Raw genomic sequence first — 12,723 nt, forward strand, 5'->3', positions numbered from 1 at the left:
TTGATAGGCTGCAGTTCACTATACAATAACACTCACGCTAGTACGCACTTAATACTATACCGATATTATCGACAAAAAAAGATTTGAATCTAATTTAATAGTGATGAAAAAAGTTAAGCTCTAGCTTAGACCGCCCACTTTTTGCCCTGCCTATTCAACTTTTGAATTAAAGTTGGCTGTCTTTTTTCCGCTTGTTTCTCAATCAAAGGTTTTAACTGACGACTTTCTGCCCACTTTATGCTTACCCTGACATTTAAAATAGACAGGGCAGAAAGATGGCAGTATAACCTAGGCTCTATGAACACGCCAAGGATACCCATTTTAACGTTTGATGCTTTTCGATTCTGGCCTGAAATAAGGCTTGAAATAAGTATAGCACGCACGAAATCAGAAAACTTACCTAAAATATCATTTATTTTTAACAATTTCACATTTTTGAAACTTTCTTTTTTTCATATTTACAGCTAATTATTGGGAGGAGTAAAGAGGTAACATATTCATTCATTCATTCATTCAACTTATATTCGTTCATATCCATTCAATTTGTTCAAATTCTTTTCTTTCACTCCGTTTCCATTCACATTTTTTTAAAAGCAGCCAATTTGCTAAGGCTTGAGCCCTGAATGAAACACCCCTTTCTCACAGAGCCGGTAGGATTCATTCAGCAGGGGTAAACATAACGAACTGAAACTCGATAGACCTATTCATAAATTACATCACGAACATCACTTGTCTCGTTTTGAAATAATTACCATGGTGATTAACTCAAACTTTATTTGAAAATGAAAGTTAACCTTTTCCGTAAGTAAACCCAAGATTTTCCTTTAGAAGAAAACCATTTCCGGCTATCCCGGGAAAACAGCGGGAAAATTCTGTAAAAGTGAGGAGGATTATAGGAATTTGTGAAACGTATCCGAGTGCGTTAAAACCTTTCTTTAGTCTTAGTCAAAATCAACAATGCATAATATTCGTGACGTAATCTTTCATACATATGAAGAAAGCAATACAGAGCTGTTAATGAAGGCCAGAAACTACCTTTCCAAAAGAAAAAGTTTAACAACTGAACCCAAAACTAGCAAATCAATCCAAAGAAAAATATATAAGACAAAATCAATAGTAAAGATCATCGATGGAAATAGTTCAAAACAAATGCTCGAATATTACCACTATCCAAACCTAGTGTAAAAACTGCCACTTAGTACACATCCATCGACCCAATGCCATACACTAAATAACCATTTCCATCCGACATACACATGAAAAGACAAAGCCAATAAAATAACAAATCCGGTACCAATATTGTATGGGTACACAAGCATCCTACTCTCGGGTACCTAATAGCCGGGGGGTTCGGAAAAAATCTCAAATCTTAATAAGCGGGGGGGGGGGGTTGGAATAAGAATGTCCTGGGTGGAAAATTTTCGAAAAATTAATTAGCGGCCCCCCGGCTATTAGGTACTCGAGAGTAGGTTGTTATAAAACATAACGTTACGAATACCTCGAAATTCCTGTCATAAGTTTTGAAAACTTTCTCTCAGATCCGTTAAAATTATTTTTTTCATTTTTACAGTCGATGCCGTTATATTCGAATGGTTTATCATCGACGCCAGAGAACAGTGTCGGATTACTTGTGGTAAGTTTAAACTACCTTAAGGGTACTAACTTGCGCGAACCACGTGTCATTAAAGAGAACAATTAAAATCACGTGTCCAAAACAAACTTGTAAAACAATTGAAACAATCAAAATCAGCCATATTTGTTTTAATATTTGGCATGTGACATTTGTTTTGATTTTGTATCCCGCTGCATACAGTTTGTTTACAAATTTCGTCTGTACTTTTATATCCCTTTAACTAAAAGAATATACACAAAGGAAATATTTAGACTTTAATCAAATTGTTTTCGCGATATTCAATTGGGGTTTATGCGTCATTAGACCTTTTTTTGCGAAAGTTAAACTTGCGAAACGTGTCTAAGGGTCTAATTTAAGGATAAATTTATATTCTCGAGAAGCAGAACATTCTTTGTAAATTTTCATTCTCTATTATTGTGAATCGGGGTGTGGAGTGACCAGTGGAGAAATTGAAGCACAATGAGAGTAGGTAGTAATCATAAATTTCATAACCTGGTGATTTTAGTTGCATAATTTCTTTTTTTTTCTACCGCATTCGGAATTTGATGAATTTTCAATATTTTCCTTTTTCAGGGTACGAACAAATTTTGAAATTTTACAAATATTAAATATTCAAGCGATGCTGGACGTCATATTATGTTGTGGTTGTTGGAAGGAAAAGGCAGTTATTAGTTTAGAGAGGGTTCGTGGAATATGCACCATGTACCGTATGTAATGCATGCAATGCGTCTTTACCGCCGTACTTACGGATAATGCATCCACGATACGACGTAAATATGACGTAAATCAATCGAACGGTTTACAGGGCTATAAAGATTGACAAAAGAAATTCTTTAACTGTACACAAACAAGGACAATATTAGTACACATACAGTAATAATACTGCAACAACGTAAAAGTCAAAATTTGACGAAAATAAAACGTATTGAAAAAGATTTATAATGGTATTTTAAGCATCTTACGAAGTTGGGTCCGGGGGGGGTACTACCCTTGTCGACCGACGGGGGTGCTCCACTGACGTTCGAAAAATGGACCCTACGTGGGACTCGAAATTTGCGAAAAAAGTGACCCTGAATGGGACTGAAATTCCAAAATTTTCTCAAATTTTCTACTTTTTCCCCAAATTTTCCAAAAATAGGCACCCTACGGGGGACTGATTTTTCTATTTTGGTGTTTTTGCGACCCTACCTGGGACTCGTGGAGGTCGAAAAAGGTACCCTGACCAGCGGAGCATCCCCGTAACCCATCTTGCCCTAGTACCCCCCCCCCCGGGAGTTGGGTAGTGTTACGAATCGAATTGATACATTATGAACGATTGACAATGTACTATCTAGTTTTTAATTTATTATCGTAAATAAATGAATATATCAAATGTAATTGTCCCGATTATTGTTTGAATAATGTTATTACCAATAACTGTTTAACCATGTTTTTACCAACAATCTAAACTATAGGCTAAGACGAATCCCTATTTAAGAAAAAAGTCTTCAGTCAAATCGAAAGCCAACCTTAACCGTCCCAGAAGGACACATATATAAACTTGCTATGTACTCTAGATAAGTTAGCATTTTTGTTTGAGTTGGTTGCATTTTCTGCTAACATGACAAGATCGATATCATTGGTAAAATTAGTTTCGCTGGCCAAAATGTTAAGAATAAGTTAAACCATTGTAGACTCAAAAATAGGAAAATATTCATAAAATTGTCAAAATAAGAACATGTTAAGAACATTTATAGGCTTAAAACTCAAAAAGTTAAGAACATCTGAAGGCTGCAAAAACATTGGATGTTCTTATAAACAAGATATGTACGTGTCGAGATTTTGATAAAAATTTATTACAACCACATGTGTTCATTTCTAAACTGGTAAGAAGTATTCTTGTACTGGTATTGAAAAATATTACAAAAGATAACATCAATATTCTGTTAATTTTTCAATTTCTAAAATTAAACTTGTACAATAAAACCGTTTCATTGGGATAAAAACTAAACTAGAATTAGCAACATTCATTATATTATTCCAACTTTAAAGACTTTAAAATTAATAGCCTGTAAATTGAAATGGTATTTAGTCATCTACCATCGTTTTGGGTAACAGATTCCACTTCAAGATTCCCGGACTAATATTTCGCTGTCACTTTACTAGCGAATAACAAGACCGATATTCTGGTAAGTGGAAAAATGAACAGTTTGCTAACTCATGAAAGATGTTCCGTATCCTTAGAGAGAAAAACCCTTTTCAATCTTATGTCGGCTAACCCAGGCTATCCCAGGGGAAGTGCCCGTGGAAAACGTCAGTGGAAAAAATCTTTGAATTCAGTGAAATATCTTAGTCCAGGAAGGAATCTTAGCCCGGGAAGTGTGACCTTAGTCTTAACTAAACAAAAAAGTTCCTAACTTAATTAATCACTGCAACGTAATAATTTCAAAATTATGGATTCTCATTTGTAACCTTTTGTCCGCTTTTTTCCCGACACACGATATTATGAATTGTGAGTGTTTTTCTTTTCATCAAATTTCCATCTCTCTTAGTATAGATTCAATATATGTTATGTCACCCCAGAGGTACTAAGATTGGAGGATAAGGGGTAGGTGCGCACGCTGACCCTTATTTCTTCGATTTTTGAAAAAAGTCTTACCTTCAGAGAGACTTTTTTTTTAACTTTTTCCTAGAAATCCTAAATTTTTCGACCCTTAGAGAGACTTTGAAAGGTGAAAAAACCAACCCTTACCGCCCTCACATACCCAGCACCCATTTTTATCTAAGTACCCCCCCCCCCTCTGATGACACAACAGACACCAGAAGGATTTAGATTCTAAATTTTCGAGATCTTTCCTTATAAAGTGTTTCAGGAAAAAAGAGCAACATAATTTAAAATAGAAATTCCCAAAGTTTTAATTTGCTGGGCAATATTATTCATATTCAAATTATATTGTCGAAAGCCATGTTTGAATGCCTTAATGATGGAATGTCTATCGATTGAACAAAGATATTCTATGTTAACTCAATTATAAATTATAAATAATTTTTATTTAAATAAAATCTGTACCGCTTTCTTTCGGACACACTGATTGTGAATTACGAAAAGTCGTAAACGTTTCAATTTTTTATCTTTTGTTATTAATTACTCTATTGTTCTCTGAAATCCCAAGGGAATTGCCAAATGAACCACGGAGGAGGAAAACCTCCTCACGTGGGCAATTTTAGCCTTCACCTGTCTTCGCCTCAACCCTAAAGCCAAACTTTAATGAAACACTATCGTCTGACCAAAGTGTTGGTACTAGTGTCAGGACTGAGAAGTCACTCAGAATTTTTTTATTAACCTACTCTAAAGACGCTTAGGATGCTTTTTGGCTTCCTCAAACCCTGAGGGGATAAGATTTCTTACCCCAAATGATAAAACCCTTTAATGAAGATTAAGTATTGAGTAATTAAATGACAAAAAAAGAAGGAACTTTTAATTTGAAGCCCGGGGGGGGGTACTTAGGCAAAATGGGTGCCGGGTATGTGCGAGCCATAAGGGTACCTTTCTCATACCTCAAAAGTCTCTCAAAGGGGTACAAATTCAAAAGTTAGTCTCTGAAAGGGTCCCAAAATCACAAAAATCAAAAATTTCTCTCTCAAAGGTCACGATTTCCAAGAATTTTGACCAAAATTTGGTGAAAATCAAACCAAAATTTGGAAAAAATGGACCAAAATTTAGGAAAAAGTCTCTCAAAGGGTCCCAAAATCACCAAAATTTTGTCTCTCAAAGGGTCGATTTTCGATTTTCGGCTCGGACATACCCGTCACCTCGCAAACCTAGTACCCCCCCCCCCGGGATTTGAAGGCTGTGTAAGCCTTCATAGCGACGCTAAACTCTTGAAAATTGCTGTTTACCTCAAAAAACTTTTGTTGTCACAAAGTAGTGACAAATTAAAAACCACAAATCTGAAATCAAGAGTTTTGAAAACAGTGCTGAAAAGAAGTGCTGTCAAAGTAAATGAGTAACTACTGAGGTAGACGATGCTATCGTCCGTTTAAAGTAAATGCGAGAAAGAGTTAGGGCGTCAGGGCGGTTTACGGGAAAAAAGTGGCGGTAGAGTTTTGGAACACTGTAAACATCGCCGCCACTGCTTACTCCACCCGAATTTATCACGCCTCTCCTAAACTATTCCCTTTTTAGTGATCTTGTGTAGACGATAGGATCGTCTACTACTGAGGGCATCAATTTTTAATTTTTCAATAAAGATTTCTTGACTCCCAAAGAAATACCCGAAAACGCAAAAGATGAAATTGAAAAAAATGCTTATTTCAAAATAGATTACTCATTTTTCGAAACTTTCAAGATCAAACAGAAAAGGATTTCAACTTGAATTTGATAGTCTAATTTCACCTTGGTCTCTACGGATTCAAATTACTAAAACAGTTTGAGGAAATCAAATTGCCTTGAAACTATTTTCATCACTATTAGACATAATTTTCCCACATCCTCACCGGTTTATATATTAAATATAATTTAGGACCCTGCTCAAATATTGGGAATTTTGGGAATTAAAAACCCAGACCCATTCAAAAGTAAAACTGTTGAGTAATTAAAATGAACTAATTTTGGTGATTTGTTTCTCGTAGAAATTGAAAAATTAACGTTTTAACTTTTGAACTCATTTTAAGCCAAAAAAAGACTAATTTACCTTGCTATCAGCTATAAATAATTCTCACAAAAATTTAGGGAAAAATTCAAATTTTTAATTTATAGTTTTCACCAAAATTTGTTCCCTTAAGGTAAACCTCTTGTTATAGAGATTGTCATATCATGAAATACGTTCAAGACTTCATTAGAAATCCCCGTTTAAGCAATCCTACAAACCTCATATGTCCATTTTCATTTTTTAAGCTGTACCCGTTCTTGATAACGTCCGCAAAAACGAGGTGTAAGGCGAATGGTTTTGATTTGGACGATTTTCGACGAGCTCCCCGCTCTTTACCCAAAGATAGTCTCTCTTACATACGAGCCAATCTAAAATGTATCTAATAAAAGGAAATAAATGTGACGAACTTGAAGTACTTTAACTGAAGCTTCAAGGAATTTATTTACGATGAGCATACACGTTTTTATTATAATAAAGGGGGGTTCCCGGGGGGTTCCAATAAACGGTGGGCGTAATTGCCAGGGGGTTGGAAATTGTACATCTAAAACCCTAAAAATAAGATAAAAATAGGCTAAAATCAGGTTAGTTAGAGCAAAATAAGGGGCTCTTTGACAGCTGAAAATATTCTTAAAAATTGATAAATGGGGGGGGGGGGTCCTAATAAGGTCCGGGGGGATTGAAAAATTTTCAAAAATTTAACAAGTGGGGGGCCGTTTCTTTGTAACCTAAGAGTAAATAAGAACATAAGACTTCAATCAATGGCAAAAATATTAAGAAGTTAAGAACATTTTTGAAACTTCGTGAACTGAGACAACTAAATTTTTAGGAAATCGTTTAAAATTGGTGAAAAAAAGCGTTTTACGAACATCCGAAGCTTAAAGTGTTGAATGCTTTTATTAACGTTCAGGAGCAAAGCAAGGATATGATAAAAATGTTTTTTTACCATTCAATAGACAATAGTATTGTGCAGTGGTTATAAATAAAACAATTTTTAAAAAGTCGATTTTTTGAATATTGGTTCGCATTCGATCTCGAGAAAAGCAGGAAAAATTGCAAATTTTTGTTCAAAAATCTGGATTATTTTGCTATGAAAGTGAAAAAAATAATTTGAGAAAAGTGCACTTTAACATATGAAATCCATAGATTTTTTGCTGCACTGTAAGGGTGCACTTCTAAAAGCTATTAAAGGGCTACATACACTACACAATATATTGTCAGGAAATATACTGATGATATATTGCGGGTATATTGCTGAATGTCGACAATATATTGAAAAGGTGTCCGCAATATATTGTCAGCTCGATTTGCAATATTCCAACAATAAAGGGGGATTGTTTACAGAAAGAAAATTCCTTTTGATAATAGAGTACCAGTTGTTTACTTCGTACATTGTTGAATATTGTTCGTCAATATATTGTGTAGTCTAAGTAGCCCTTAATACTATCAGTTGGTAAACCCACTGCCCCCGGATATTCGAGCCTAAAGCGTTAAAGAAAGTCAAATAAAAGTAACCATGGCAACCATGCGGCGAAGCTGAATAAATGAGTAGTACCTTCTGCTTCTCATTCTAGCTTTGTTTGATTCAATCTTCTGGCCTCGTTCTGACGTAGCCTCTCTTTGACGTATGAATCACGTGAATCAGATCAGCCTCGTTTTCATGTAGTCTCTCTTTGGTGTAATAATGATGATCGGATAGTGGCCAGTGGAGAAATAAAGGGATGTCGTTTCATAAATCATCTAGCTCGCCTCCAGATTAATTGGTTTCGAACTGGAGGGCGGAGTAAATGCATATGGTCCAGTTCAGCCTAAAACAAAACAAAAGAAAATTCTCAATGACCAAATAAGGATAATCCTCGAAAAATACTCAAACAGATTGCAGAATTATAAAATTCGTTAGAAGTCCAAATATCCAATTTTAAGAGTGAAAAACAGCCTAAATCTAGAATTTTAGACGCACTAAATTTGAAGACTGTTCCTCTGAAGTTTTATTTTAACACTCCCATCCCCATCTCCTCTGTACTTATGAGCTTTGAAAATTACGCCTGTATCGAGTATTTCAATCAAAATGGGATACCGTGAAGTCGGGTAACTTGCACCAGTGGAGGGAAACTTGCATAGCCATCAAATGATTGACAAAGCAAAGCAGCAAAATTTCAAAACAAATGAACTACGCAGCTCCGCTCGCAGCTCTACTCTACCATTTTTGTTTTGATTTAACTTTGTATTTTAATGACCAAACCAGGTCATTTATTTGAGGGTTATGCAAGTTTCCCTCAACTGATGCAAGCTAACCGACTTCACGGTATGCCAGTATTGTTGAAAAATAATAAATCAAAAACGTATGAAAACAGAGGAGAAAAAATTTGAAAAGCTCGATACAAGTACTGTACATTTAAAAGATTGAAATTTTTAAAGGTTGGAAACATTTCTCCGTACTAGAATCCTGAATGCTGTGGTAATCTCATTGTTTTTCCATTTTATCTTGGATGTTCTTAAACTTTTTGGGGAAATTAACGAAAAGCGAGTATCGACAGACTCCCTTGTTGAAGAATGGTAACATTAAATAAAATGAATCTAAGGCAAGATAAAAATAAAACTTACCAAAAGCAAATGAAATGTTAATCTGTATTCTGGACATCAGTTTTGAAAAAAAGTGTTGCGAACAATTTCTTTCGGCTCTCAACATCAAACTTGTAACAACAACACACGCCTTGTCAATACAAATCTACAATGTTAACATTTTCGCGACGCGTTCACTTGTTAATTATAAGAGATTGAATTCTCTTGAGAGTTGTAGTTCAAGGATGATATTTCGGTAATCGATTTGCCAAAACAATGAAAATTGTGACATTTCCCAAACAGTTGTATGATTTCATTTTTCTGATTTCAGATTTGTGGTCAGATTTTTCGTATCCTTCTTGTATAAAAATCAAGTTACAGCCCTTTCAAGTAGGCCTAAAAACGGCCAGAAATGACCAAACACACCAAAAATGACAAACTTCACTCTGATGAAACTTTTTATCTAAGAAAGATACGAAAATATAAATAATACAGATTTGAAATCGGCGAAATCGGCAAGGTTCAAATTTTACCACAAAAGTTACAGTTATGATTTTTAAAATAGCATAAAAAATCTTTATCTTTTTTATCTTCGTTTTTCTTCATTTATTCTTCAACTTTTCAAAAATCTTTTATCCTCCAGATTACTTTCATTAGAAATATCTTTCCAACGGTGTATAACTTTCGAATATAGTATGAATTGGCGCTGAGAAAATGTCAAAAAATTAAAGTGTTCACATACTTTTGTGACAGACTTTAATCATTTTTCCGCATTTTTCACATAGAATAATTAAGGGCTCTGACCATAGTGAATTTTTCATAATTGCCGTGTTTAAAATGTGTTTTCTGACTGATGTAAGCAACAAAACTATGACATGTTATACATTTTCTGTTAGTTAGACAAACTATTCCTGAATCTGAAAATTCAAAAATTGCATTGAAAAAATTCGATGAAGAAGAAAATGAAGACTTTAGCGAGGAAGAGTATTTCAACTTTGAAGAGCTTAGTTTCGGCGAAGAAAAAACATTTTGAAAATTTTTTCGCAGTAGATGGTGTATCTTTTACCAAACAATAAAAATTTTTGCGGAAAGTTTTTGTAAATGCTTCTTTGTCTCGAAATCTTCGCACATTAATGTCAATCAAATTATTAACTCGTTAAGATTTTCTTTGCGAACCGGAAAGCGGTTGGTAGATTATTAAGCAGACCTATACTACCTGGGGTTTTGTAGAGGTCTGCGATTCAGACTAAAATAAGGGGGGTTCGAATAAACGGGGGGGGCTAATTTCCGGAGGCTTGGAAATTGTACTTCTGAAAACCTAAAGATAAATTTAATATAGGCTAAAGTCAGGCTATTTATAAATAAAGCAATTTTTAAAGAGTCGATTTTTTGAATATTGGTTCGCATTCAATCCCGAGAAAAGCAGGAAAATTTCCAAATGTTTGTTCGAAAATTCGGATTATTTTGCTATGAAAGTGAAAAAAATGGAGAAAAATGCACTTTAACATATGAATTCCATAGATTTTTTTGCTGCACTGTAAGGGCGCACTTCTAAAAGCTAATACCAACAGTTGGTAAACCCACTGCCCCCGGATATTCGAGCCTAAAGCCTTAAAGAAAGCCAAATAAAAGTAACCATAGCAACCATGCCGGAAGCTGAATAAATGATTAGTACCTTTTGCTTCTTATTCCAGTTTTGTTAGATTCTGTCTTCTGGCCTCGTTTAAATTAAATCGAAAACAATAATGCTCTAGAAGGTAACCTGGCAACAGATTGCGTATTTTCTGGCCCACGATGCTAAAGCTCTAAAAAGACAGAGGCGAAATTATCTGGCACCCAGATGGTGAAATTTTCATCCGACACGCTAAAGCTCTGAATGTCGGAATATTTTCAACATCTGGAAGATTTGGATTACGGAATGTTGCAAGACTGCATCAAGGATTTTGCAGCGGGAGGCCTGGAGGCCCTCATTTTTGGGGATTGGTGGGTTCAACTGAAATATTTTCAGGTTTGCGCGTAAGGGCAGTTGAACCCGACTGAGGATGTAGCACATCAAAAGTCGACTATCATTCCTCTCCGATGGGAAATTGGCCCTCTCCCTTTTAGAGCTTTGGCGTGGGCGGTTGCCAATCCGCCATCGGAATATCAGATAAGGGGCGAAAACATATAGTTTTCAGAGATCTTTAGAGCTATAGCATGTCGTTAAAGCGTTACTAGTGGGCACCCCTTCAAACCTATAAGGTACCCCCTATATCCTGATAGAGAAAACAGTAAGGGCTGGAACTTTTTCTGGGGAGTCTACATAGGTTACCTCTGAATTTCTTCCTTAGGTATGAATTTTTGTAAAAGCTGCTAAGAAAATTTTACTGCTTCATGAAAAAATACAATTTTAGTGTTTTACCCCTTAAAACCTACAAAATGGTTTTCTTGAATAACTTTTTATAAAATAGTCCTATTGTTCTCAAATTTTGAACAGGAATTCACTGCAAAGTTAGTAATGCTACAATTAGATCATTGGTACCTAAATATTATCAAAACTGTACGTTAAAATCAAAGAAATACACCTTAAAACCTACACTATTACACCTTAAAACCTAAAAACATTGACTCCTTGCTTACAACTTACTGAAACTGTGAGATTTCAATTCTAACGTTATATGGGCGTTGTGAACGTTAAATAAACGTTGAAACAACGTTGTGTGCCAGCTGGGCGATATAAATTCTTGTGTTTTGAGAAAGATTAAAGTTCTCATAAAACTGTTTGAAAATCGAATTTAGATAATAAATACCTTAAGTGGATTAATTCTGGTGTGGATTTAATTTGGCGATTGGCAAAAATGAAATTTGATTTGGCGAATAATCAATATTGTAAAATTTCACGGGGATTTAATTTGGCGAATTGGAAGGTTTGGTAAACTAAAAAATACGTGGTATTTTACTAAAACTAGCCATAATTTTCATTAAAGTGCCACCGCAGAAGAACGATCAAATAAGTTGTTGAATTTGGAAAGAAATGTTACTGATAGCCGTTACTTTTGTTAGAATGGCATCTCATCTGAAGCAAAATTTAGTCTACAAATATTAGCAAGTTGTGTCCATCTCATAGATATCTTCTTATAGAGATAAGATAAAGTTATTTATCTGTTTTTTTTTGTCATCTCTTTTATTACCAAAATAATAGAATATAATGGCTTGTTTATATCATACTAAACGCTACTGTACGACAAGTTTTTGAAAGGATACAAATTTCTAATTTGCGTTGCTCAGAGCGGTTAATAACTACTTGTGGTTTAAATAGGGAATTTCCCAACAAAAAAGGAATTTCCCTTAATTCGACTCCCTGAGGTAATAAAAAAAGACATATAGAGCTTTGAAAATGGGTAATCAGATCAAAACAAATCCGGAAAAGTGTTTTTAATGATGATAAAACAATAGAAATACAGTCAAGCTAAGAATGTTACCGGTACACCATTTAACCGGAACTAAAATACTGAAAAACGCGCGCAAAATTATGAGATGTTTGCCCAAACTTCCTTATGCGTGAAGCTATGAATGCCATCCTCGGAAGCTTTAGGCTTCCTGCGGTGGCAAAAAGCATATTATCCATCTTAGAAATAGAAAATAGAAAATCTTAAAACAATTTCGTTAAATTTGACGGGGATCAAATTCGCCAAATTTATTCCCCGCCAAAATTTATCCACTAAGGTAAATAAACTAAGATATCTCAATGAATGACGAGTCCCTTAAATCACAAATGGTTTTACATCAAGGTTACGCATGAAAATATTTTTTTCATTTCTGAAACAAAATGAAACTTGACTGTGGCTTGGGATTTAATCTTTATTAATTTTTTTCAATGTTATGAATGGTATATGAATGGTTGACTTCGAATCAGGATAA

General features: G+C 34.8%; 1 protein-coding gene and 1 long non-coding RNA gene across 4 annotated transcripts in view; one reads left to right on the top strand and one right to left on the bottom strand.

Moving 5' to 3' along the window:
- LOC136822979 (uncharacterized) overlaps nt 1-2,526 on the top strand; it is a 55,989-nt gene extending 53,463 nt beyond the window's left edge. The window contains exons 32-34 of one of the 3 annotated variants that reach the window (XM_067079281.1): nt 465-488; nt 1,571-1,633; nt 2,207-2,526. In XM_067079281.1, coding sequence (XP_066935382.1) covers nt 465-488; nt 1,571-1,633; nt 2,207-2,224 — 105 coding nt within the window. In that variant the 3' untranslated portion in view covers nt 2,225-2,526. The remainder of the gene's footprint in view (nt 1-464; nt 489-1,570; nt 1,634-2,206) is intronic. The other 2 variants (XM_067079282.1, XM_067079283.1) reach the window with 2 other exon arrangements.
- Nucleotides 2,527-6,426: 3,900 nt separating this feature from the next.
- Nucleotides 6,427-8,971, bottom strand: LOC136822989 (uncharacterized). Its single transcript, XR_010848978.1, has 3 exons — nt 8,866-8,971; nt 7,817-8,069; nt 6,427-6,643 (listed from the first exon to the last, which is right to left on the bottom strand). It is a non-coding gene; the product is annotated as an uncharacterized lncRNA (long non-coding RNA).
- Nucleotides 8,972-12,723: the final 3,752 nt, after the last annotated feature.

This window comes from Clytia hemisphaerica, unplaced genomic scaffold (genome assembly GCF_902728285.1).
Source record: "Clytia hemisphaerica strain Z4C2 unplaced genomic scaffold, Clytia hemisphaerica genome assembly, whole genome shotgun sequence".
NCBI classification, from domain to species: domain Eukaryota; kingdom Metazoa; phylum Cnidaria; class Hydrozoa; order Leptothecata; family Clytiidae; genus Clytia; species Clytia hemisphaerica.